This window comes from Canis aureus, chromosome 19, assembly GCF_053574225.1.
Source record: "Canis aureus isolate CA01 chromosome 19, VMU_Caureus_v.1.0, whole genome shotgun sequence".
In the NCBI taxonomy this organism is placed as follows: domain Eukaryota; kingdom Metazoa; phylum Chordata; class Mammalia; order Carnivora; family Canidae; genus Canis; species Canis aureus.
This window is the reverse complement of record NC_135629.1, coordinates 22,065,921-22,091,500: the sequence shown is the minus strand read 5'-3', so window position 1 is coordinate 22,091,500 and position 25,580 is coordinate 22,065,921. Positions and strand designations below refer to the sequence as shown.

The following is a 25,580-nucleotide window of genomic DNA, read 5'->3' as shown; positions in this document are numbered from 1 at the left end:
TCAGCACGGGCGATGTCTGCTGTCTTTCTGGAGGTCAGGATTTCTTATGCGTTTCCTGCCAGAGACATTCCCGACTAGATGGAAAGTCTTTGAATGTGGAATTTTTGCTTGAGTGCAAAATAATAAAAAGCATGTGTATGTTAAAAAAGGATCAGCTTAATGGCAAATGAGCATTGGCTTACATTAATATTCTATTACAGTAAAAACTTCTATTTAATAAATTTTCTTCAGACTTTTTTTTTTTTTTTTTTTTTTGCTCCCAGAATCTAACGTATTTTTCTAAGTGGCATGCCAACCTAAAGAAAGTATATACGATACATTTGATTTATGTTAAGTCAATAACGCACACAAGCCATTTAAAATTGTATTTTAAGTGTGGAAATAGCAACCCAAGGAAACACATATAGTACTATACATTCAGAAGGGAGAAGTGTTAGCTTTTCAGGGGCTGAAATGCCTTGCAAATATTATTCTATTTAAAAGATATTTTAAAAATGTGGTGCTTTCTGTCAGATGGCAGTAAAGCAAGTCTGAAATCCTGTCATATAGTTCAGAACCCAAAATGAAGCTGGTATTAGAGACTTCACAGGACAAAATAGTTTTCCTTTCCTCTACCACTCATGAAAAATGGTGCAGTGAGAGCAGCTCTCAAGAACGTTCCACAAAAGGACCGGCAAATTCTTCATTGGAAGCCACCCTGTGTTCTTCCCTGGCCCTAATTAATACTGGACTCGGTGACATTTATGTATCAGAGCAATAAGCTAAACAGGAAACAATTTATGTCACCTAAAGCTTTTTAACAAATCGATGCAACTATTTGTAATTGCTTGTTTCACAAGATTAAAAGTGCTAAGGCCTGATCTTCGCCCACGGATTTGTGGTCAACCTGACCCGTGCTTCCGTTGTTTAAAAAAAAGGGGGTAGGGTTGGGGGGGGCGAGTTGGTGATCAGCACTGACTTCCATCAAGTAATCCATATTGCTAATATTTCTGGAATTTTAATGTAGTTACAATTTATAGCCGATCAAATGTGGTTACCTAAATTGCTGTTGCTAGTAGACAGTTTAACTGTCTTTATTAATTACAGTATAATTTAATGTTTGAGTACCGGCACTTGTGTTGGTCATTTTTACAGCTAGAGCAGTTATCTGCCTTATGACGAACCATTTTAGCATTTTCAATGGAAATTTGCTAATATGATGAGTGATAAAAATGTCACAAGCTGGTAAATAATGATTATTGCTTTGGCTGAAATTAATTCTTGAAAGGCCGGTTACCTTCAAATTAACATTATAACTTGAAGCTTGTCTTTTTCTCCTCCCTATATTCTTGGTAGAAGCCAAAAAAAAAAAAAAAAAAAAAAAAAAGGAGGGGGGGAGACCACTGATCATTTCAAATATATATATATATTTATATATATATATATATATGGTATTAAGCATCAAATGTCATTTTACAATCAGAGTGGAAATAAGACGACATAGGGTTTTGTTTTTTAAAAAAATAAAATACTGTTTAAAAATAAATAAAAGTAGGTTCTATCTAGAGTGATGGCTTTCTAATCCAAATATTGTCCCAGTTAAACCAGTGTTTTTGTATGTAATTTAATTTCCCTCCAGTGTGAATTCTGTCTTAAACCTTTCATCAATCAGTCAGTTGCTTAAACGAAGGTTTGAGACCCAAGTTCACTTTATTTTAATAAAGAATACTTTTATTTGACTCAACTACAATGAAGATGAAAGGTAAATTGTGATAACTACCCTCTATGAAAATATGTAATACTAAAGAAGACAAAATGTAGTAAGTCAAAGACTAATTACACTTGGCTTTAGTCTTTGGGGTGTGTGTGTGGTGGGGAGATTGCTAATATCATGCTGCTGTTTTAATTGATGTGAAATTGGTGCTACGGAGTTTAGGCTCTTTATATAGAAAGGCCTCCATTTAAAAGAAGAACATGTATGTTGGGCTTGCTGCCTCGTTTACCTGAGCTCCAGCCTTAAATGAATGTGTACAAGAGGATGCTCCTGCTTCAGAATTCCAGAAACACAATGAGAAAGATCCTGCGCAGCACCAGCCACTTCTCCCCTAATGCATCGTCATACTTGGTTTGGGTCCTTCAGCCTTCTCAAATATGTGTACACATTTAATTTTACCAACTGCATATGCTGTAAGCAGTATTTATGTTTAAGCCTGGCATTTAAAGGAATTTCAATTAACCCTAATATTATATTCTTAGTAGCTAGATGAGAATTAAGGGTTCAAATGTTTTATTAATTATCAGACTAGAGGGCTTCTAGACTGTGGCATAACTGTTAATGAAAAGAGGACACTACTTTGCAACTTAATAGCAAAACCTATATTAAAAATTTTTTTTTTCCCCTAAGACGGGCTTTTCAAAACAATGCTGGGAAAGCAAGCACGCTTACGTGTTCCTCACCGGCAGCCGGTGTTTGGCCGAGGAACAGCAGCTCGGTTAATTTTCAAGTCATCTTTTGGCTTGTGTTATGCTCTCAATTACAGACGGAACGGTTTTATGTTACCCCGGTTTGGCCACTTCAAGTGCTGCTTTCAATATACCTACTTAATTTTTACTGAAAGATGATGCCCAAACTCATTAATCCTTAGAATATATATGACATAATAGTATTAAAGACAAATAGCAGTGTTGTGTGTTTTTTTCCTCAAGGTATGCAGTGAAACAAATCTCGAAATCAGGATGGTTTTTTTGAGTATTTAGTTCCTAAAGCTTCACTGTTTTCTGTACTGGATGTGGTTATCTAGCATACTTTTGATAGAATATTTTTATAAAATCATTTGTTCTAATCTAAGCATTTATCATTATATGCAAAAAGATTTCTTGATGAGAATATTATAGACGGTGCATGTTTTTGACATTAGCATTTTATTTGGATGACTAATCTTGCAGATGTGAAATTTTAATGAATTATTCATGAAATTGCTTTCCTCTGAAATTTTAGTTTGCTCTTAATGCTAGTTATTAAACATTTTGTGTGTGTTTTTTTTTCTGTATAAAATTTGATGAACAAAAATAAGGGTGTGCTTCCTCGGGAGAAAAGGTAGCCTATATCTTTTTTAGTTTTTTCCTGCTCCCTAAGTGGAGACTTAGCACTTTGAAATCCTGAGGATGAGAGCATTAGCCCTCTGTGATGATGAAAGTGTTTAGTTAAGATTGATTTTAATTCTGTGTCGGAAGCAGCTGGTGATAAACCGAAGGCATATGCCTAACATACAAGATCAGCAGGTCAGAAGGGGAAAGAAACTTAGGCTGTCGCGACTTTTTACTACCAGTGTGAACAACCAGCATTTTTATTGCATTTGAGAATGCTATCATGTCAGTAATGAGTACTGACTACACAACATTTTTTTTTTATTGTCTGTATCCACAGACACGGAATGATGGAATTACAGTTGATGTCAAGGAATGAGTTTCTTTTATGCCTTATCAAAACAAAACGAAACAGAAAAAATTCTTGTTACTGGCAGCACAAATCCACGAAGCACCGTGCTCACAGTCCGGACTGTACCATCTTCATCAAGGCTTCTGGGTAGCAGAGATCGTGGGAACTACACTGGGCCCATTAAATGCCTTTAGCAACGTTAAGTCTCATTCTCAGGATAAAAAAGCGAAACCGACATTCAAAACCATCCAAAATATCAAGAGGGGATACCATGAACCAACAGGTACCCAAAAGATTCAAAATTCTTATGAGCATGCTGTTCTTCGTACCCTTGGAAACGGAGCTCAGCTGGAATGTAGAAAGGAGAGGAAATATTTTTTTTTAACTTTTTTTTTTCATGATAAAATAGCTAGTGATTTCCATCAATCAGATTTGGGGTGAAGAATCCAAGGTATTCTTTACTGGGTCTGATGGGATGCTGGAAATCGAGGCAGAGCTGTCCGAAGGTGGGGAGGCTGGCGGTCACTCTTCCACATACAGAAGCCTTGATGCTTCATTTCACTGCTGGTTCACTGCAGGCAGTGTCACTCTCTTACAAGGACAGACTCTAGGGACAAGGAGGATGGATTCTCATTCCTGACAGTGCATTTGCCTGATACAAGGGACTAACTCCCTCATGTATGCTTTTCTTTGAAAAAAAAAAAAAAAAAAAAAAGTAACAAATTGTCTTTACATCTTGGCACCTTTGTAAAGTTTTCTTTTTTTTTTTTTATACAAAAAGTTCAATAGCTTTGACAACTCCCCATTATTAATCACTACTTCACTGATAAACTTTGAAAGTGTGACCCTGGCATTTCATCATGCAAAATATTTACTGCAGCAGGAGAAAACATTTTTTAAAACAGCATTTTTTTTTTCTCTTTTCAAATGTATGAACTGGTTTAAGATAGCCAGGAAGGCAGTGGTAGGATAAACACAAGGGATAGGAATGTATCAAAAAACAGATTAACACACATACCCGCGCACACACATACACACACACACACAAATCTGTACAAAATGCTCTGATCAATGAGAACAGAAAAAAAAAATCTGTCAACTATGTTACAATTTAAAAGCCAAAAAAAAAAAAAAAAAAAAAAAAAAGGTTAGGGAACTTCTCCCTCCCACATGTCAGGAAATGTCATCCAATATTCTTAAAGCAAGGATAACTAAATAAAATACATGTGCAGCATATTCTGCAATCCCATTACATACAGTAGTTTTTTTCCAAAGCTATTTTTTTTTTTTTAGTATCGTTAATATAAAGCAGTTGCACAAAAAGCAAAGGTGTTTTGACAAACAGGTGTATGCATTTATTCCTTTTTAGGAACAATATCTAAAAAAAGAACCGCCCTCCGCCCTCCCCCAAAAAAGACAAAGATTCACACAGACACATTGGAATATATGTACAACATAATAAACCCCATCCTAAAGAAGCGACTGGAACACCCCCCCAGGGATACAGAATCAGAATTGTAAAAATCATAGTGAAGTTTGCTTGCTGTAAAGCCTGAGAATTTTTTTTTTCAGTTGGTTCTTCTGCAGGGCTGTGATACCTGCAAAGATATGTAAAATCTAATTTTTCTTTTTTTTTTCTTTTTGCTACAGTCTTTAGACTAAGCATGCAAGACATACGACTAAGTGCAACTGAGTGAAATGTATTTTTTTTAAATTTTCATCATTCCCTAAAGGTTTGAACTGAGGTATGCGTACTAACAGTTTCTCATGCTGTTATCTTTACTCATGTCTAGCTACACATGCTGAGAATGAACTAATCTACCAGATTTTTATCCTCTTTTGAATACCAAACTAACCAGCAACCACTCAGTTTAGAAGCACAGGGCCCCCTTCCCATGACCCTGTCTGGCTACTGCCTGCACATCATGAAGCTGCCTGGAAAAGTTTAAAAAAAAAAAAAAAGTCTCGAGTGACCACAGACTGCCCTTTATACAGAAAGCAGAGTGAAGCTTCAAAAGAAACTTGCAAAGAAGTTTTTGTACCAAGCTTATGAGTGGACGGGAGTGTTACTTTTTTTTTTTTTTTTTTTTTAATGAAAAATGCTGACCAAAGCCTAATCAGGAAAAAAAAAAAAAAAAAAAAGGGAAACATTATTAAAAACCAAACAAAAAACTGGAAGATCAATGCCAAGGCAAAGCAAAATTGATGCAGTGATCCTAGCATGGTTCTTAAAACCAAAGTGACATATGATCTCTCTGGAAAACAAAATATATACTCTAGAAATGCTACTATGTGTTTGAGTTGCATTGTAGAAGCTTTTCTGTTTTCTTTCCACTTTATCTCGACTGTCTCCTTTACTGGTTACTCCCTAATTTTCAGTGGCATTCATTCAGGTTTCTGAGACGGGACTCCCTTCCTTCCTTCGCTCCTGTAACACCTTCAGCAGCCCCGTAACCTCGCTCTATGAGTTTTGGTCTCTGTTGAGGTACAGAACAAGAAAAGAAAAAAAAAATAACAAAAGTAACAACTTTGGTTCCATTACCTACTTGGTCTGCTAAATTTATTCTATGACGAAGGAGCAGTTCTCTTTCTCAGGTTAGCAATAGCCTAGAACTCATCAATTGCCTCTAAATTCTTTCGCCTCCTTTGATCAACAATAAGAGGATATTTGGCTTCATCAGATAAAGCATAAAACAGAGAACATAATTTACCTTTGTGTAATATCTTTGGTAATTTTAGAAAAAAAAATAAAAAGGTACAAAGAATATAAATTAAGCTCCGAAAGGCTCTCAAAACTAAAAACAAAAGCTACGGTCCTAGATAAATAAATGAGTGACAGGAAAGTGGGTGCAGAGTGGAAGCGTTGAGGGGTCCTAAGGACTGAGGTTGTACTGACCAGTGACTGTCATGTTCTGTGCGTCATGTATGTTTCTCCAAACGCCCAGGGGCACCACGTGCAGGCCCCCCCGCACCCCCTCGATATCTTCTACCGTTAGTTTTGGATACTGGCTTGGTGTGATAATATTGCATAACAAACTGAATTGCAGTACCGAATTTGCACGTTTGAAATGAACACTTTAGCATTAGCTGAACTGAGTCCTCATTAACTTCCATAACAAATTCAATCTGAAATCTAATTTGCATTCAAACAGATTAATGCCACCAAGCAGGTCTGGACTGATGTTTAAATTCAGCGCCGCCGCCACGACTTTCAGCGGAGTTGCTCCTGGAAAGCCAGCTTTTTGGCCATTTTGCAAACAAAGCAACCCATGCTGGTTTGCTAGCATCAGTGACCCTGTGGCCCATGGCAATGTGGTCACCCAAGGGAGAGCCTTCCAACAGCCACACGGTCGCTCTGGAGGAGATCTTGGGGGGGACATGCTGCCTAGCTTTCCTTGTGCTGGGAAAATGCTGTGGCACTGATTAACCACGGTGGTCGCTGCAAGAAAGAAAACACCAAAAACCAAAAAACCAAAAAACCAAAAACCCCACCAAAACCAAATCTGAAACAGCCCCCTTCCCACCTCCAATACGGCTTCGTGGAATGAATCTGCATTGTTCCTGGGGTGTCTCTATTATGTTTTTTTTTTTTTTTTCTGTCATTCATTCTCTTTCTGGCAGGACTTCACGTCTGTGTGAGAGGACCTTCATGTGTAGAGTGCAGCATTTGGGACCTTTTTGAAAAAAGACCAAAACGGAATGTTTTTTGACTTTGGAGAAAACGTGGTGATGTCTGAAGGGAAACTGGAATGAGTGACAGGAAACTACGAACGAGAAATGACATTCAGCTCTTGTATAATAAAAACACCTATTAACATTCATCACAAGGTACAGAAAACTTGAAGCCTCCGTGAGGCCGTGGGCCCAAATGGAGGCCTGAGGTCAGAACTTAAAATGGTAATAGTAGAAGCGGGGGGTGGGGGGGGAAAAAGCAATACATTAAAAAGTTTGGGATATGACTTTTTAACCCCCTCCCCCCAATACACACACAAAGGCCTTCCCCATCCCAACTGGAAGCAAAACAAAAACAAAACGAACAAAAAAAAAAAAAAGGAGTAAAGGCAGTGATAATCAACATGCAGTACTGTGCAAATAGGTCGTCCATTGGAATCCTTAAATTCTGGGCAGAGGCTTGGTCTGCAGCTCGGGTGCACATGCTCAGTTGGGTGTCCTCGTGTCCAACGCTGGCAGGACTGCAGTTCAAAGTCTGCTGCTAGAAGTGAATCAGTTTAGCAAATTTACAACACTGATGTTGACTGTTAAGAGAGGAAAATCCCAAGTACCAAACAAGTCCATCCAATGCACAGAGTACAAATTCCTTTTTTCAACAAAAAGTAGAAAAATCAAAAATACTCCCAAATGGGATTCTTGATGGCACTAAGAGTTAACACGTTTCAGAGTTGTCAAAATGGAGTGAAAATCCTCCCGACTGTACAACAAATGGAGAACAATTTCACTGCTAACTTTTGACGTGTTGTGTTTTGTTTTTGTTTTCCCAATCTTCGTTCTTGGGGTTGGCCCGCCCAGAGACGTTCATTCCATGTCCTCGTTTACTGGTTCGTCTTCGTAATCTCTGTCGTGGTCAAAATCTGGACTGTGGTTGGCTGTTGTCACTAAGGATAGAGGCCCTTCAGCTTCCTCTGGATCGAGGGGCTCTTCTTTGACATGCACAGGATGCCTGGAAGAAATGAAAACAGGTTCGTTCACTTGAGGGCGCCTCCCAATCCCCAAGCAGGTTGGGGGCTTTGGGCAGCAAAAGCCACAGTCTAGGACTGTACGGTCCACGCCACGGGCACTAGCCACATGTGGCTAGCTCAGTGAAAACCCATTAAAACTTAATACAATGTAAATTTGAGTTTCTCAGTTGCACTGGCCACGGGCGGGGCGGGGGTGGGGGTGCTGGCGGCTACCACACTGGGCAGCCCAGAGATAAAAATTTCCACCATGGCAGAAGGTTCCTTGAGGGCAGTGCCGCTCTAGAATGATCCCTGGCCAGAAGCCGCCTCTCTTCCCTTGGGTGTGTCTCACACTTTAACCGGCACTCAAGTCACACTCAAAGTCACGTTGGGCTCTTGTTACAGTGCAGCGTGTGACTCAGCAGGCCTGGGGTGGGGCCCGAGCCTCTGCATCCCTAGCAAGCTCCCAGGCAAGGCTGCTGGTCCGAGGAGGACCACACTTTGAGTGCCAGATAACAGGCCCCGTAGTGGCATCCTGGGTAGAAGAATACAGATCTTCAAATAATTATGTGGAATGAGAATCGGTGATACAATGGTGGTTTGTGGGGACCACTGAGTGCGGGAGGCTGGGCTAATCATGGCTTGCTGTGTGTTCTGCTTTGCTAGTTAACATGCAGAACCTGTGAAAGAACTCTCCAGAGACCGACCCCAAGCGAGGTTCTATCATTAATCAACTTCAAGCAAACACAGCAAAGAGACACCATGATACATGCTTGAAACTCCAAATTAATGCATATTTTTACAAACTGTCAATAAGGCAAGAAAAGCCCTGCCAGGAAACACAAACGGCAAGGAAAGGCTCGCCCAACACAACAATATGATAAGAAAGCAGAGCCCCAATCAGAATAATAACGCTGTCAGCTGTAAACAAGGCAAAACAAGAGGCCCGGCTGGTAGCGGCCACCAGGACGCCGCAGCCTGTGACGAGATCTGCCAACTTTCTCATTATGGACCAGCACACGGTTCACCCGAAGGGGACTGCGGGGGATCACACGAAACCACTCCGATAACAATTGAGAAATGTTGTTCGTAAATCATATTTACAACCGATCCTTTGCAAATACAAATTACTTTCTGTTGCAAGCCTTTTGATATGTAAAAGAACCATTCAAGTTAAAATGGTCCCATCGCTGGGACAGGCTGCAGAAGGGAGGATTTTTTAATTGACATTATCAAGTGTTAGTAATAAGAGGTGGTACTGGGGATGGCTGATTTCCTAAATAATTGATGTATGCAAACCCCAAAGGCCACTTGAACCATTTAAAAACAAACAGGAGTGCTTTGGACTGCCCTTGACGAAGTGAACCTTCAGGAAAGCAAGTGACTCTAAAATTAGCACAGCCTCGAGAGTGTCTGGGGGTAGACGTCAGGATAAGTAGCTTTTAAAAAATTGTGCCCATCTTCCTAAAAACTAGTTGCAAAATGAAATGTTATCACAGTTGTAGTCGAGTGCATTTTGCTGGTGGTGCTCCATCCTTTTTTCAGCTTTTTCATGGTCCTGCTTAGGTGTGTTTCTACAGGAAGACCCAGGACTGGCCATGTAATTTGCAGAGCCCCAGTGAAAAGTGAAGACGTGCTTCAAAAATTAGAATTTCAATATGGAAATGGCAGAGCACTGAAACTTCTAACTACGCCTCTGGAGCCAGCCCTGGTAGGATCACCTATATTCTTTGGGGAAGAATTAAGTGTACTGATGATTACTCCTTTTAAAAAAAAAAAAACCCATAAACCCAAATTAAGGTAGGTTTGTGCCTATAGGTTTCTGCCTATCCTCTCCCAGGTGGCGTCATGTTTTTACGTATTGTATCCATAACAAATATGATGACTTTGCCAGCTTTTTCAGTTGTTGAATAAAATATTTTAAAAAAATTATTCATAAGAGACACAGAGAGAGAGAGGCAGAGACATAGGCGGAGGGAGAAGCAGGCTCCCTGCAGGGGCCCGATGTGGGACTCGATCCTGAGACCTGGGACCCTGGGATCGGGACCTGAGCCGAAGGCAGATGCTCAACTGCTGAGCCACCCAGGCGTCCCTCAGTTGTAATTTTTATGAGTAGATGAGATGCCTTGTGTGGACATGTCAGTCTTTTACTACTGGACATTCTGTGATTGTCTTTTATAACACATAGCAACCCCCCCTCCCTCCGTCTTTTGCTCTTTGAATAATACAGCAACCACTTTTATCCATTAATCTTCCCATTTCTGTTGATTTACCTCCTCAGGATAAATTTCTAAGAATGAAATTCTGGGAGCAAAGGCCAAAAACATCTTTATGGTTCTTAAGATTTATTACAGTATTAATTTCCAAAGGGGCTATATCAATTTAGACTCAACCTCATCAGCCCCAAGCATTACTTTTGAAAAAAAAAAAAAATCTGTTGCTTAGCAGGTATAAGGTAAGCTCCAGTTACCTTAGATTGTGCTTCTTGGATTACTGACAGCAGTGAACACTTCTTCATGTCTGAATTTCAAATTTTTACTATTGAGCAGTGCTACTTCATAAATTACCCTCCCCTTCTCTGCTGATCACATTTGGCTAGAAATGTATCTATGTGTTACTTAGCCCGGTATTGAAGTTCAAATGTACTTTCCCTGATCAACATTTTTTCTCCTTTCACTTCTTTAAACAATCAGATTTATTAATCATTTCAGGTTTATAAACCTGAATTTGAGGACACGAGACAATACACGGCTATCTGGATGGTAGGGGCTGGGAGGATGGAGAAGAAATCAAACATTCTCAATTAAGTTCTCGCTTTATAATTTTCCACTCTGACAAATGTTTTGCTTGGCACAAACCAAACCAAACCAGATACAATGTTCATGTTAGGGAATATTTTGTTTGCCCTTGAAAGTTGCGGCTAAACTTGAGTAAGATTATTTACCAACCCCAAGACACAGGTTAGGGCTCTATCACCCATGCTGGCTCACCCCAGTGCCTAATGCGGAGTGGGTTCCCAACCAATGCTAACTGACGAGATCTGTGTGACAACCTGACAACACAACTGAGTTAGACATTAAGGCTCCTTAAAACTCCAGAGAAATGAAATCCAGCTTCACAACATTTCTTGATACCAGCAGATCCCCCTGAGTGTGGCAAATGCAGTCACACAGGCATGCGGTGCTTCAGAGAATAAAAGAGAATGGATTTCCAAGCAAGATACATTGCAGGTAAGATGCAAACTACTTAAGATACGAGGTTTCACATACATTCATGTGTCTCCTAGAAATGGGAACCGCACCATGCACCATCTTGCACATCACCCCCTGCCCCACCTCCCTACCCCAACTCCTCCTTCCCAAATCGTTCCCGATGAACAACTGTGCAAAACCACACATTTCCCTCCTCATATCTGAGTAATTCCTTTGTTTAGCCACTCTTGGGAACACGAGAGTTTTTAACTAAAGCTGACTGGTGTTTAGAGGCATTGTGTTCTGAGGGTGTGTGCACAGCATGGAGTACTGTGCTTTGTAGCTCTGTTAGCTCCTATCAGGATAAAAGTATAATGCCCCAAAGCCATAATTATGTGACTACTGTCTAGCGTTTCAGAGAGAAACAAAATGTTGTAGTGTTGGAGCCGCACAGAAAGGGTACGAGTGAGGGGCTCAGTTTCAACACTAGATGATAGTAGCTGGGCCGCCAGACTAACAAGGTCCTGTGAGCCGTGCCATAAAGTTTACGGCTTGATTTATTCCGATTAGACTAGAACAGTTAAGAAACAATTTGCATCATAGCAGGGTAATGCATATTGCACAAGAAGGAAAACTGTGTCATTACGGAATTCGCTTAATGGAAATACGGGGTCAAAAAGAGTCACAGTCTGTGACACTGAGAGCCGGCATAGGGACTGTGCTGTTGACATAATTATATTTAACAAACAGTGTGAAGCGGGGAGATGTGAACAACAGTGTGCGTTCTGACATCTTTACGTAGGGTTCCCTTAACAAAACAAAACACAACCGAAACCTTCATTTCGTTCAGAATTATGCTGCCTGTGAAACGTGGTTTCTGGTAACACTGGGGTTAAATCAGAGTTGTTGAACAAATTAACTTTGTGGCAGCTTTATCTTGAACAGCAAAATTCGCAGCGTTCTAAACTGTTGCCTGAGGTTTTTATCCAAATATCTTTCTCTTTTCAGTAATCCTTTGCCCTAAATAGTAAGAACAGACATCAACTGACCCTTGGAGTTCATATAGATGATGAGAAATAGTCTCTCTTCCACTCAGTAACTTCAGAAATATTTGTTTTAATGAGCATTTCTTCAAGTAGCTTATATACCAATTTATATTTGCTCTGAACTTCCTTAATATCTGAGTAAACACTCCTGTCATGACAATGATTTAAAAATGAACACGAGTGTGACTACAGTAAAGTCAGAAACACCAGGCTGCTTTAGAAAAGATAATATACGGCAGTGTCAGTGTGAAAGATAAACACATTCTTAAAATGTTGTGTAGTAAATGCTACGAGATTGTTCACATAAATTAAAAACAATTATTTCCTTCTTTAAGGATCCTTTTCAAAGCACTTTGGGTATGGAATTCAAACGCTAAATAATCAAATTTCAGATTTCCATGTACCCACCAATTACCCTGGCAGACAGCATTTTTCTTTTTCCTTGTCATTTGATGCCAATGTATTCTGGTCTTCATTGCTATGGGTCATATTTTCCATTCTTATCACTCAAATTATCTTCAAATAGGATGTTGGTCAAGTAATTCAGAAGGAGGGTACAGACCAGTGGCCTATTCTAGGGGGCACCAGTATTTCAAACACTGGACTAGTGTGTTCCTTTAAAGTGGGCAATGGTGGAGGAGAGACTGTCATCCTATAGTATCTCCTGCAAATCTAATCATTTGGGACAATGTGGCTTCTTTTCTCTTCTAAACATTCCCTGGCAGAGAGGGAGTTGTCCCAGTCCTGGCTCTTCCCTGCCACCCCCCGATCCCCACCCCAAAGGCATCAGGGCCTCTCCCTTGGTTGGCCTGGTCCTTGTGCCATTCACATTCAGCAGGAACACCCATCGCCCATCACTTCATTCAGTTATATGGTGCTCATTATACTGCCGTCTGCTGCTATAATGCTCCTATTAATTTTCCTTTTGATATTTTAAGAGCAATCTATAAATCATGCCGCCTTTCATTTGTGCCATCATTAACGCTTGGCCATAACGCTTCAGCCTTGTGTTTGCGGTTCAGCCTATCACCCGACCAAGTAAACAAGCATTCTTTCTCCCCCTGCTAGGTTTGGTGTGCCCACCAAGTTGAGCAAACTGACAGAGACGCATACCGATTTTAGGAGGAAAAGGTAATGTGGCTTAAATAATGGCCCGAGATGCCAAGCAGAGGGGAAAAAAAGCAAATGAGTCACCCATTTTATTGCTGTGTGCACTTGTAGGGCTGCATGGAGCTGAGTGCTTTTATGGGAAAGTTAGTAAATGGTCCTTTTATGTGCTAACCGAGCTAACCCTTTCCAGAAGCACAAACTTTCACCAAGACACTAGGAAAGCAGAGATTATAGAAAAGGTATCAAGAGCAGCCAGGGAAGGGCTTGTGTGCACATCAAACCAAGAGACGGGGGCCGGAACGCGGAGACCTGCTGGGAGTACAGTACTCACACGGCTTGCATAGGGGATCTGCCCGGACTGCTGTCACTCTCATTGCTGTTGGTATGTTCCATTGCCCCGTTCAGCTCTTCCCGTATTGCGCTGGCTAAGTTGCCCAGAGTGGGATTTCCCATGGAAGCGGTAGTGTATAGAGGTATACTATTCTCAGCCATCGAAGCCTGTTAGCAACCAAGAGAAAATATATGAGGACACAGAGTAAGTAGAGACAGGGACAGCCGTTAATTATGGGTGTAGTCAATGATCTTCCGTTTAGGTTCATAGTAGGGCCAGCAAATAACAAGTTTCTAATAGGCAGAGAAGGGTTTTGCTTTAAAAAGGAAGCCTTGTGACACATGTCCCACGCTTGGTTTCCAAGAGCTAGCTGGGACCAAAGTGCTCGTGGGGAGGGAGGACTCAATTTAGCTCCGCTGGGGTAGAGTCATATGGTTTAGACAGGGCTATCTAAAATGAGCTGTCTGATGCCTTCTTTCGGGAGGAACTGAATATTTCCAGATCACAGGGAAATATAATGGAATTTTCATTTCTTTATCCACTTTGACGACTTCAGTATTGGATATTAAAGATTTGATCCAATTATTCTGGCCTCACAGCTCAAACTTATGAGAACTTCCATAAACATTTACCTCTTAGATCCTATAGAAAAGGAAGAGATTATAGAATTGGAGTCCATTTTTATCTCCTGCCATCGTTTCTGTTTTAATGATTTTTGAATCTGTTTAAGTGTAGTTTGTGTGGTGTTACCTACCCCACAGTTATCTCAATCTTTCAGGCTCAGACTGGTCACCTGGAATTTTAGGACTGAAGGAGAATATTATCTGTCACTCTATATGAGTGTCAGCCAAAAAGTGTTGAAATGGAGAAAATAAGAAATCCTGAAGTCTGTGGTGGGATACTGTTCACTTCCTATCCTCCGGTGTTTGAATAAAATGACCACCCAGTCTCAAATGCCAATAGTAGTTAAATACAACCCCAGGCTAAAGTATCCATTGGGGTAGTGATTATGACCCAGTAACTTTTGATTTTATTAAAGAGGGCAGATTTTCAAATACTGGCAGTGTAATTAGACGGAGATTTATCAAAACTGTCCTCTTACAGACTACAGTATACCGGGTTTTCCATCCTAATGAAGAGAAAGTGCAATCACAAGACAATTGGCCAGTCATACAAGAGTCCAAAGTATTCTAGAAATCCTGGCTCTAGAGAGAGAGTGCACGCCAAAAAATGCAGACGGAACGGGTGGCAAAGCTGGGCTGCAGGGAATGTGCCTATTATGACAACTGCAGCCTTGCTCACTGTACAAACTCCAAAGCCAGGAATGCCTTCTTAGATACAAGCCCCCGTGATGGGTCTTCACTTAACACGGTAATGGCGAATGGACGATTTCAAAGCCAGGCTCTCTGAGAGCCTACAGATTTCCCTTCCCTCCACTTCTGGATTTACATAACTGCCTGCTTTTAAAAAGTGGAAAAAAATTCCTGTTTTTATTTCCAAATGTGGTGAACTCATTTTGATGAACAGCAAATCTGAACATTCCTCGCTCTCCTACAGTTTGTTAAATAATTTGCATCAAGTACTTTTTTTCAACAGATCTCTTGTAATTGCAATAAAGCATTTTTTTCTTTTTTTGGCAGAGCAAAAAGCAAGAACGGTTGCCAGATTATTTTTTTTTAATTTTTCAATTTTTTTTTTCCCCCCAAACTGCAGCTGGACAAGCATCTTAACTGCCTTCATTTGAGACAACTTACTGGTCATGCTTCTCCCAGTCATGGAAGTTCTACTCCCACATTCACATTTCACTATGACACAGAATGTGGCCAAAGTGAGGCCATCTCTACGGTCAAAAATGGAGAGGGAAAGACTAAACTGAAATGTTTGTAAGAATGTTCTTTGGGATAAGCTGGTCACTTTACGGACAGAGCAACCTTCTTAAGATAGGCGAAGGTTGTTGAAACATGGGTTAAGGCCCAAGAGCGACGGTGGTGAAAGGCATCCAAAAAGGCAAGCACTTCTACCGATCCCTCACTTGGGAGACAGACAAGAAAGATATAGGTGAAGAAAACCAGCCTGGTCTCTTTAAGAAAATGACTAAGTGGGAGGACAGAGGGCACAGAGGCTCTTGTACCTTCTTTGTTGAGTAAGTGATCAAAGCAACCCACCCAAGGTTAGAAACATTCTCACCAACTGCTTATGCTTTCCTAGTTGATGTGCTGAAACTGCTCCTATGTAGAGGATTTTAATACTGGACTTAATGATATCAATAAATGGTCCTGTGTATAGTACGTGGTTTCCTATCAGACTGGCACCTCTGCCCCTGCCCGCCAAAAAAATTAAGGTGCTCCAGTAATGGTGCAGAAGTCCATAAGTACCGCTGCTCCTGGAACATGAACCATACTAAGATCCTTGGGGGAAAGGCAGGCTATAAATAAGAAGCTTTACGGTTACCCTTAGTTACTTCACTTTTTCAGAGCATAATGCAATCTGTCTCACGTCCAATGTTTTATTTCTGTAGTGGATTCTGCTGTCCTATTTTATATATTGTATATCATGCATTATGTTGCTCTAGTAATCTTTTTAAGATGTTGTTCCACTATTATTTTTACTTGTCTTGAAAAATGGAAATGGGCAATAATGGGACGGAAAGCCTGCTGGTAGAGCCCTGATTTAATTTGCACAGCAGAAAGTTGTTACAGGAGACGGTCTACTGCCCGTGGATCCAAACTCCTCGACAAGACGAAAAAGATCCGTTCTTCGAATCATGAATTTCTATCCATTTATTCACCTCACCTCATTATGCACATAAAGTGTTCTTGGAAAACTACAGGATCGTTTTGGGCTACCCCTGGAAATGAGAAAGGGTAGGGAGGATGCCAAAAACAAATGTTTTCGAGATGAAACACGAACGGTTCCTGTCATGATAAGGCATACTAATTTAAATTAGTCACATAGTTAAGAGAATCCAGAGGATCGCTGCTTTTCTTCTTTCCTTTCCGCCTCGTGAATGTAAAATGTGCTTGTAATCTTAATACTCTTCTAGATAGAGCAGCCTTTAAATTCACACTTCACAAGACTCCAGGGAAAATAAGTTACTAATGAATGGTATTTACAGTGGCGGCATCTAAGCGTGCTCTCATTTGCTTTTCTAAAGTTACTGTGTAAACTACAAGTAATTAACAGAAACTCAGAAAGTAGTTCCTCCTAATAAAGTTGGTTCAGGCTAAAAATAAATAAATATAATTACTGCACAGCTAGGTTCAGTGAATTTGCCTCTGCACGGAAACATCCTCTTTTGTTGGGAGCCGTGAGGCTGTGCTGAGTGATCTGGGAAACTGATTACGTAGGATGCACGTTAGTGCTCAATAAATATTTGTTCTAGGAGTAGTGAGAACCAGGGGCCTATCCTGATCTCTTCACCCACTCTATTCCCATAACATCAAGAATCTCAACCATTTCTCGTTCTCTTCCCTTACCCTGTAAGGAGCCTTTCTAGGACTCTCTTGTTTCTCTGTAAATGTATCTGTTTGTGTGTTAGGGCCCTGTGGAGGGCACAAGGCTGTGTAATAGCTAAGTATGCATCCATTTTGGGGGGATAAAGCCCTCAGCAAGAACTCATGCTGTTAAGCTCTGTGATGGCCTCGGATTATGTATGTCTCATCTACCTACAGATTATGTCTTTTTAAAGGTAGCAAGAGTCTCCTGGCCTATCTTCTAGAACAACCTATGTAGGGTCAAACTCAAACTGGACCACTGAAAAATGTGACCATGAAAAGGCTCTCGGCTGCCTTGGTGACTTGCATCTGGGTGGTAGTGTCTTCATCCCCTGGTGATGCTGATTATGTAACGAGTGCTGGGTTTGTAGGGAGGAAACAAACATTCTGTGTGATTATGTCATCTTGAGCAATGTGCTGGAAACCTAAAGAGTGTTCTTAAACACCTCTCTGGTTTAAACAAAAACAGTTTACTTTTAACTAAGCGAACCAAACCTGGAGCTCTTCCCCCCCCCCACCTCAACACCCCCCCCACCCCCCCTCAATGGACTGAAGATGCTAAAGCCGACTTTAGAAGAAGAAATAAAAAGCTCTGCTTTCTCTTTAAACCCGTGAACAATGGAAGGTCATGTGATACAGTGGCCTATCATCCAGCACATTAATAGCTGTGCTAGAGTAATTACACTTGTGGTATTTTTGCCTCAAGTGAAATTCTGAAATAAGAGGATGGAAATTATGATACTGCTGATAAATATTAATAAGTGAACTTTTAATTTTTTTGCCACAATATTCAAAATGCTAAGCATCCCGCTAATGCTGAAGCAGCCTGATGTGTTTGCCTCCAGGGAGTACGATGCTTTGTGCACTTAAGAAAAAAGTTTAACGGAATTAAAATTTAATATCTAATTAGAGCGAGGCTAATATATTTTGCAATGAGTGGGGGAGACATGTGCCTCTGCTGCATATTCGGGACAACCATTAATCTTACCTGTAAAGCTGCGTTGAGGGGTGTGCAGTAGGCGTGGCTGCTCTGCATGTTTTTAATAAGGGAAGGGTTACTGCGTAAGAAAAAAGATAAAAACTCAAAGTTAAACCCAATCATCCCCTGAGTTCCTAGCTAAGTTTTATCTTAAGCTTGCGGGTATCCCTTCCAAATCAGAGATTTCCCCCATTAACAAAACCAAAGAAAAGTTAGGTTTGCTCCCCACCCCCTGGCTTTATGGGGCTATACCTTTGGGCGGGACTTTGCTCTTCAAGGCAACTGGGTGTAAAATTCTAGCTTCAGTTAGACCAGCCCTGGGGACTCCTCCCTCCACTGATACAATTTTTTTTTTCCCCCACAAAATCTTGATCTCTCTGCAAATTTTTTATAGCTGCCATGAGTCCAACAGGAAGGCAGAAGCTTGGGTGGGGGTGTGGGCACTGGGTTGGGAGAAGTCAGTCAGTGGTGCTGGCATCCGGGGCTCCTGGGAGTTAGAAGGAGACTCATCTCCATGATCTTAACTCCAGAATGACCGTCGGAGCAAAGGTAGGACGGCTCTTAAAGATCTCCCCTCTGTGGCACATGTATTGCCAAAGAAGATGGGGAGAAGGGTGTGGCAGGGAAGGGTTGTTCCTAAGTAAGGCAGGAGGTTGGGTTGAAATCTCTCTGGCACAGCCAAACCTGGGAGGGTGTAAGAATACTAGATGCTGCGTCCATTAGGTGATCAAAGGCGGACAAGATACTGTTTGAAAAGAATCTCTGGGAAGGAGAGGCTTCCAGTAGGAAGTCACCCAGACTGATCACTGGACTTTAAGGGAAGCGTATGTGCTATCACTGATTTCTCCGTAATCATTCATTTCACTTCACTTATAGGACTGTCACTGAATGGGCAAATGACAAGAAACTGACCCCGTGAAAATACACGTTTTAACTCTCGAGTACTTGGAGGAATTAACTTTCACGCCAAGGTATGTACTCTTAAAGGGTCCCCGTAAGCTGCTGGATCGAGATACAACCAATATGTGCATCAAAGACGTCAAAAAAGCATTATTCAAGGCACTGGTGTTCCAAAGAGAAACAAGAGAAATACATGTACGAATCACACAATTTAGTTCCATTGCAGAAAGCCGTGGCACTGCTACTGGGTGAAATGCAAAACTACATGGGATGAGTCAACCATGCAAAGCCAAAGCAACAGCAGAAAAAACAAAACAAAAGCAAGTAAAGGCTCTTACTGTGTGACAAGCTCGTCAAAGTTTTCACCGGGGCAGTATTTGCGAGGACGGCCTCGTTGAATATGGCGGCCACGTTTAAACTCTTCATCATCAACTGTCCAAAAGGACCCAAACTCATCCTCTACTCTGATAAAGCACTTATGCAGTGAGAGGTTGGTGCGAATGGCACCCTGGGATAGGAGCAGCAGCAAAGGAGATGGAGTGGCAACAAAAGGAGACGGGGTTGGGGGGGGCAGAACAGACATCCAATACAGGGAACAGGAAAAAGAAAATAAAATGCAATAAGCATAAGCAAAATGGTTTGTGAGGGTTAATATGCATTGCCACCTAAAGCTACTAGCGTGGGATGCAACAAAGACCGGCAAGCAGGGCAGGGGGACTGGTGGGGATACAAAACAGGAGGGATGAAATGCTTTTTTGCTTCCCTTAACTGAGACAACGTGACACCGGTTCGTTGGTCTAACACCGTCTAGCAGCCAAAAGCCTCTACTTGACGCTTGTTAGCACAATCCGAGCTGGGCTAAGAAGTTCAAACATGGTGGACGTACCCACTGATCTTTTGTGGCCTTCGTTTTTGGAATTCTACTTCATCCACTGTCCATACTGCCCCTTTAACGTTTTCTACTCGCACAAAACACTTGTGAAGACTAAGATTATGACGCACTGCATTCTGCAGCAAGTATAAAAGAGAGAACATTTACATTTTCTATAAGGAAAGACTCCAAAAACAGCAGTACATTCAGCCTCACAGTCCACATTTGTAAAACCATCCCCAAGAGCTGTAGCTGCACCACCCCCGTGGAGGACCTTCTTGTGGTCAAGGATGCCTCTTCCAAACATAAAAATAAAAAACCCCGAAATTATCGATGAATTTAAACTCTGGCATTGACGTCTAGTCTCTGGTAGGAGCCAACCAGAAGAAATAGTTAAGATGCATAGAAGCCCCAAAATAGGGTTCACAGTAAAAATCTGAAAATGTTGTTAATATGACTTCAAAATAAACATGGAAAGCATAAAACCGTCCCCTGTAAGCCCACTTATCTCCCATAAAAAAGGGTATTTAAAAAAAAAATCATGCAAGATGATAATATTGTTAACTACATTTTGCTCTTGTTCTTTTTTTTGTTCTTCAAAGTTTTGGCTTTAATACCTTCTATGGATTTTGTCAGATTTATCTAAATTGGATTTTACCATTGAGAGCATCACCTCCTACAGCTGGCAGCATGAGGGAGTGAAAGGATCCCCAGGGCATCAGTATCCATCATCAAGCTATGTCTTACCTTCCCGAATAGATACAAACCTTGGCCCTTATGATGGGCAATTGCCTTAATTAACAGAAAATGCCAAAGAAAACACTTGAGTAGAACTCTCAATGGCAAAAAGATGATACTCCTGCAAGCTGATGGTTCCTGAAGACACATATTTCTATTTCTACCCCTACCCTCTCCGTGTTTCTTATGGTTAAATGTCATTTCCAAGAGCATTCTTAAACTGAGCTCCTTGATGGCTAGAGCCCACCAAAAACTAGGATCTCAACTCAAAGGTAAAGGGCTTTTAACATCTCATTTTTCCTCGAGTTTCAGAAGAATCCCCAACCCCCTACTGGGGCCAGAAACAAGCATGGCTTCCATACTTTAGCCTCCTTGGTTGAGCTTACTGATCTAAACTCCAAATTAGACATAAAGACATTACAAAAAGACCTATGCCCTTTACTCAAAACTTTCTTCTTAGAGAGAGTAAGGAGGGTGACCAGTGTGGCCTGAGAAGTGGATGCATAAATCCCACCTCCCATGCCACAGAGGATCTCCTCTACTCCATTCCAATGATGCTGCCATTGCTCAAATGTGTGGCACTCCACCCCTTGTGCTACCTGCAGTATTTCCTCTCTCAAGATACTGAGCACTGTTTTGACTTTCAGATAATCACCACTGGTGACACTGAGGCGTTAGACGAGATAGTGATGATTGTTCTTTCACGATATGGAATATTGAGAAGATAATGAGACATATTTTATTACATAGCTAAGTTATCAACTACTCGCAAGGAGAATCCATGGAAGAGATTCTCAGAATTTCTGAGCAACATCAGCATCATTGGGGTAGATTGAAAACATCCAGGTGACCATGAAAGGACATCCCTGATTCAAGTGGCCTGGAGGGCTTGCATAAAAACAAAAGAAAAATCTCTGAAAATGTTTGTCATGTTGTATTTATACTTGGAAGGACAATTTCTTTACATATAGATCGTAGGCTGCTCTCTGAATAAGCATTTTCTTTTTTATGCTGTACCAATGCATAGTATAGGGATGTGAAAGGTCTCCTCTTACCTCCCTAGAACAATACTAAGGAGGTTAAAATAAACCCAAACTTTCTTTAAAAAAAAAAAAAATCCAGACAGATCCTACACATGTATAGACGACATAATGGGGAAAGAAAGCAGCATTTCCCCTCAACCTTATCATTGTCTAATATTTTAAAATAATCATCAAAATATTTAGAACTGTATCTAAAAAAACCATGTCTGTTTGAAGGATTGCTATAGATCTGTCTGAAGCATACAGCCATGTAAGTAAAGACAGAAACTCAAACTTAAGTTTTGTTTTCCCAGACTGTACATCTAAGCAAAAGTACTCACAAATCCAAAATTGCCCAAAAACATAAACCCTTCTCAATCATAACTTAAACTGGGCATTTCATCTTTTGTTTAAGATTACAATACAAATAAGGACACGTAGAGAAAATTATATGTATTTATGAGTCATTTGGTACTTGATCTAGGATTGTTTATATTGATGGCACTTTTTCCTGCAGTTTGCAGAAATGAAAAAGTTAAAGCTGTACATCTGAGCTTAAATATCATATTCGCAGTTAGTAATTATTTTTAAATTTGATCATTTGCTATTTATAAAAGGCAATTTGAAAAAAATGTCTGTTTCCTGCTTATAGTTCCTACATTTTGAAAAGCATGCACAGCTAAAGATACTTTGCATTTTATCTCCTGAGGGAGGCTGAGGAAAAGCGGGTAAGGTTCTGAACATAGGTTCCCTTCAGCACCCATGTGTCTTAATGGAAATAAAAAGGATACTTCGAGCCATAATAGATATTCATGCCTGGGTAAGGTTGATAAATTAATTCTATGCTTATATTCATTTTCTTTTAAAATGCTAATTTATCAAGAACGTAACGGAGGAAATGTGTTTTCTACTTTTGTTTTTCTCTTATCTAAAATTTAAGAAGTAGCAAATTTCCTTTGCATCCTATCAAAAATCCCTATCATATTTATAATAATGACATGTAAAAATATCCTAACATATTGGCATTTTACGTGTTGCGGAATTTGGGGATTATAAGAATTGTAGGTAGTAAAACAAAACAAAAATGTCAGATTGGACCCGGCCCTCTTTTATAGCAAGAATATTTAAAGCAAGAAATTAAAAGCGGCAAAATCCAAAAATCTGTGAGGGCTTCATTTAAGAATCTGTGAACCCACTGCTGAACTGGAAATGAGGTATAGTCATGTGACCCTCAAGCCTTGTGGTGGCATCCCATATGGAGCTGAGGGATTTGTTTTGTTTTATAGCAAATGGTGTTACAGTGAAGTTAGATAATTTTCTTTTCCAGAGTATCTATGAATCTCTGACAGACAGTGCAACATAAAAAACCAAAAACAAAAACCCAAAATAAAACCAAAAACTTAATAATATATTGTGCTTTCCTGTGCTAACTCCCAAATACAGGGCTAGTCCTGAGACCACACAACTTCCTTTACTAATTATGGTAAGGAGGTTTTTTTATTTATTTTTTTAATCCAACTAATGAAAGTTATGTCCAGTTTGTCTGATTATTTCTCCAGTTAAAAAAAGTTAGCCATGCATCTCAGCAAATACTGGTGGTGGCTAACAACCGATAAGCATGAGGTCTGTGTAAATAAGAGGATAACTTTCATATTGGGATGACAGTATCATGCGTTCCTTTTCCCTACGTATTTTAACTGGACAGAAATGATTTCACTGGCTGGTCTATCCAAAATCTGATGTCAATGTAATGGGAGTCTTCTATCCCAGCATTTTAACCCCAATGGTACTATTTTCTTAATAAAATACTCCCATAAATTTGACTCCTTGAGTGTATAGAAACAACACACATTGAACTTACAATACCTCCATTTTATCAACAACAAACTCTTAAATGGCAAGACCCAAGCTTTAAACAGGCCTGTGAGAAAGCTTACCTTCCACGTGGCAGCATTGCGTCGAAAGTAAGCAAACATTCGTGTGAACCAGTTATAGATTTCATTTAGTGTTAGCTGCTTTTCTGGAGATTCGAGAATGGCCTATAGAAGCAAAAGTAACAAAAGAAGATAATTTATGACCAAATCAGCAGAATTGTCATTATAGTTTCTTGAAAGTATAAAATAAGCATGATTCAGAGCTAGAGCCCAAGAAAGGTTTCACGAAATGATCTAAGATTAATGGTTGTATTTAACAGTTCAATAGCAAAATTCAAAATGGAATTATCTAATTGTTTTGAGTTTTTATTTCTGTTTCCGTACAGAAATATTAATTTATTAGTCATTCATAAAGCAGAATCAAAGAGAAATGCAAAACATTTCACTAGCTGATTAAAGCTCAGTAATTATTTAGAGCTCAGATTAATTCTAGGGATCAGAGATTACTGTAGCTTGTGATAATTGACTTGCCATCTTTAAACAGGCTCATTTTCACTGTTGTGTGAAATGAATTTCCTAATAATCACATCGTATTGTAATACTTAATCAAAAGCAATTATGTTATATATTGCAGTTTTAAAAAACCTTATAGAAAAGGTTTTAGCATGCTTGCATACTAAACGGTTTTAAATCTACTTCATCAATATATCCATGTACACGTATACCTTTTGATATAATTTCACATACTGTGTTATTTACTTACCTGCCTAATTAAAGATGCATATGTAAATGGTGGTCTAACTTCTGCGTTCTTATAAAATTCTTGGTTCTGCGCAATATCTGCTAAATAAGAATCATTGTCCTATTAATTATCACTTTTTAAAAAGAGGCTGGTCTACAAGAATTGCCTATTACAGTTCTGCATAAGGCAAAAATGGGAGTATCTACCTGAAGAAATGGGCACGTTGTATTTGTCTGAGTACCGCCTGCGGATGGGTCCCACCGTATGCATGCTGGTGGTGGTGATGACGGAGGGGCCTTGGGTGACGGGAGTGATGGGGGCGGTTGGGGTCGTTGGAGTATGAGGTAAGCTCTGTGGAGAAGCCTCAGATGCAGACTTGGAGAGTGTGACACTTGATACCAGATTCAGCTGTGAGGAAAAGAAGAATTCTTAGAAGAGCTTCAGAAAAACAGTGAGTAAGCAGGCATCTGAAATCCAGCAGGAATAATGCAGGGGACACCCGGCTAGTTTTACTTCTGTAAGTAGATGCTTATAATTGACTGAAATAGGAGATGAGTTCTCATGTAAAAACAGTTTACATAGTAGTTAGTTCAAAATCTCTCTGGCCATGTTCTCCTGACCTGTTGGGGACACAGGAGTCTTCCAAAGACAGTGGAAAATGAGTGGAGAATGCAGAAAGGGGTGACCTGGCACAGTGAAGTTTGACAAGATTTGGATCAAAACATTTCTTGAGTCATGACTTCAAACTCTCCTGGGCTGCCTACTGTGCTTGCCAAACCTCAAGGAAGGTGACAGAGTCCTGGTAGCACCAGTGAATACCAACACTATAGAAGCCATCAGTTGGGATACATTGCTCCAGACCTGAGCTCTCCAACAGCACTTTGTCAATTGTGCTAGCCAGTACGGAACTGTTTTTACTTTTTATCAGAGTTAAACTTTTGTTTAAATAGCCACATGTAGTCAGTGACTGCCACGCTGGCCAGCACAGGGCTAGGCTACTTAACCCCATAAAGAAACTTCACCAATGGGAGCCAACAGGGATACTCGGCCTATGACTGCTACTAAAATCAGTGGCACTGGGGCACCTGGGTGGCTCAGTTGGTTGAGCATCCAGCCCTGCACTGGGCTCTGTGCTCAGCGTGGAGTCTGCTGGAGAGTCTCTCTCTGAGCCCTGCCCCCCCCCCACTC

The 25,580-nt window shown here is 40.4% G+C and overlaps 1 protein-coding gene and 1 long non-coding RNA gene across 15 annotated transcripts in view; one reads left to right on the top strand and one right to left on the bottom strand.

Annotated features, from left to right (window-relative positions):
* Positions 1-3,295: 3,295 nt before the first annotated feature.
* FOXP1 (forkhead box P1) overlaps positions 3,296-25,580 on the bottom strand; it is a 375,887-nt gene continuing 353,602 nt past the window's right edge. For 10 of the 14 annotated variants that reach the window (XM_077858065.1, XM_077858070.1, XM_077858066.1 and 7 more), the window contains 7 exons: positions 24,599-24,800; positions 24,414-24,493; positions 23,714-23,815; positions 20,032-20,153; positions 18,255-18,324; positions 13,773-13,939; positions 3,296-8,096 (listed from right to left, as the gene is read on the bottom strand). In XM_077858065.1, coding sequence (XP_077714191.1) covers positions 7,952-8,096; positions 13,773-13,939; positions 18,255-18,324; positions 20,032-20,153; positions 23,714-23,815; positions 24,414-24,493; positions 24,599-24,800 — 888 coding nt within the window. In that variant the 3' untranslated portion in view covers positions 3,296-7,951. Of the gene's footprint in view, positions 8,097-13,772; positions 13,940-18,254; positions 18,325-19,483; positions 19,654-20,031; positions 20,154-23,713; positions 23,816-24,413; positions 24,494-24,598; positions 24,801-25,580 lie in introns of all 14 variants that reach the window. The other 4 variants (XM_077858071.1, XM_077858077.1, XM_077858069.1 and 1 more) reach the window with 2 other exon arrangements.
* On the top strand, positions 11,050-15,574 carry LOC144289746 (uncharacterized). The gene is made up of 3 exons (XR_013357671.1): positions 11,050-11,324; positions 13,400-13,462; positions 15,486-15,574. It is a non-coding gene; the product is annotated as an uncharacterized LOC144289746 (long non-coding RNA).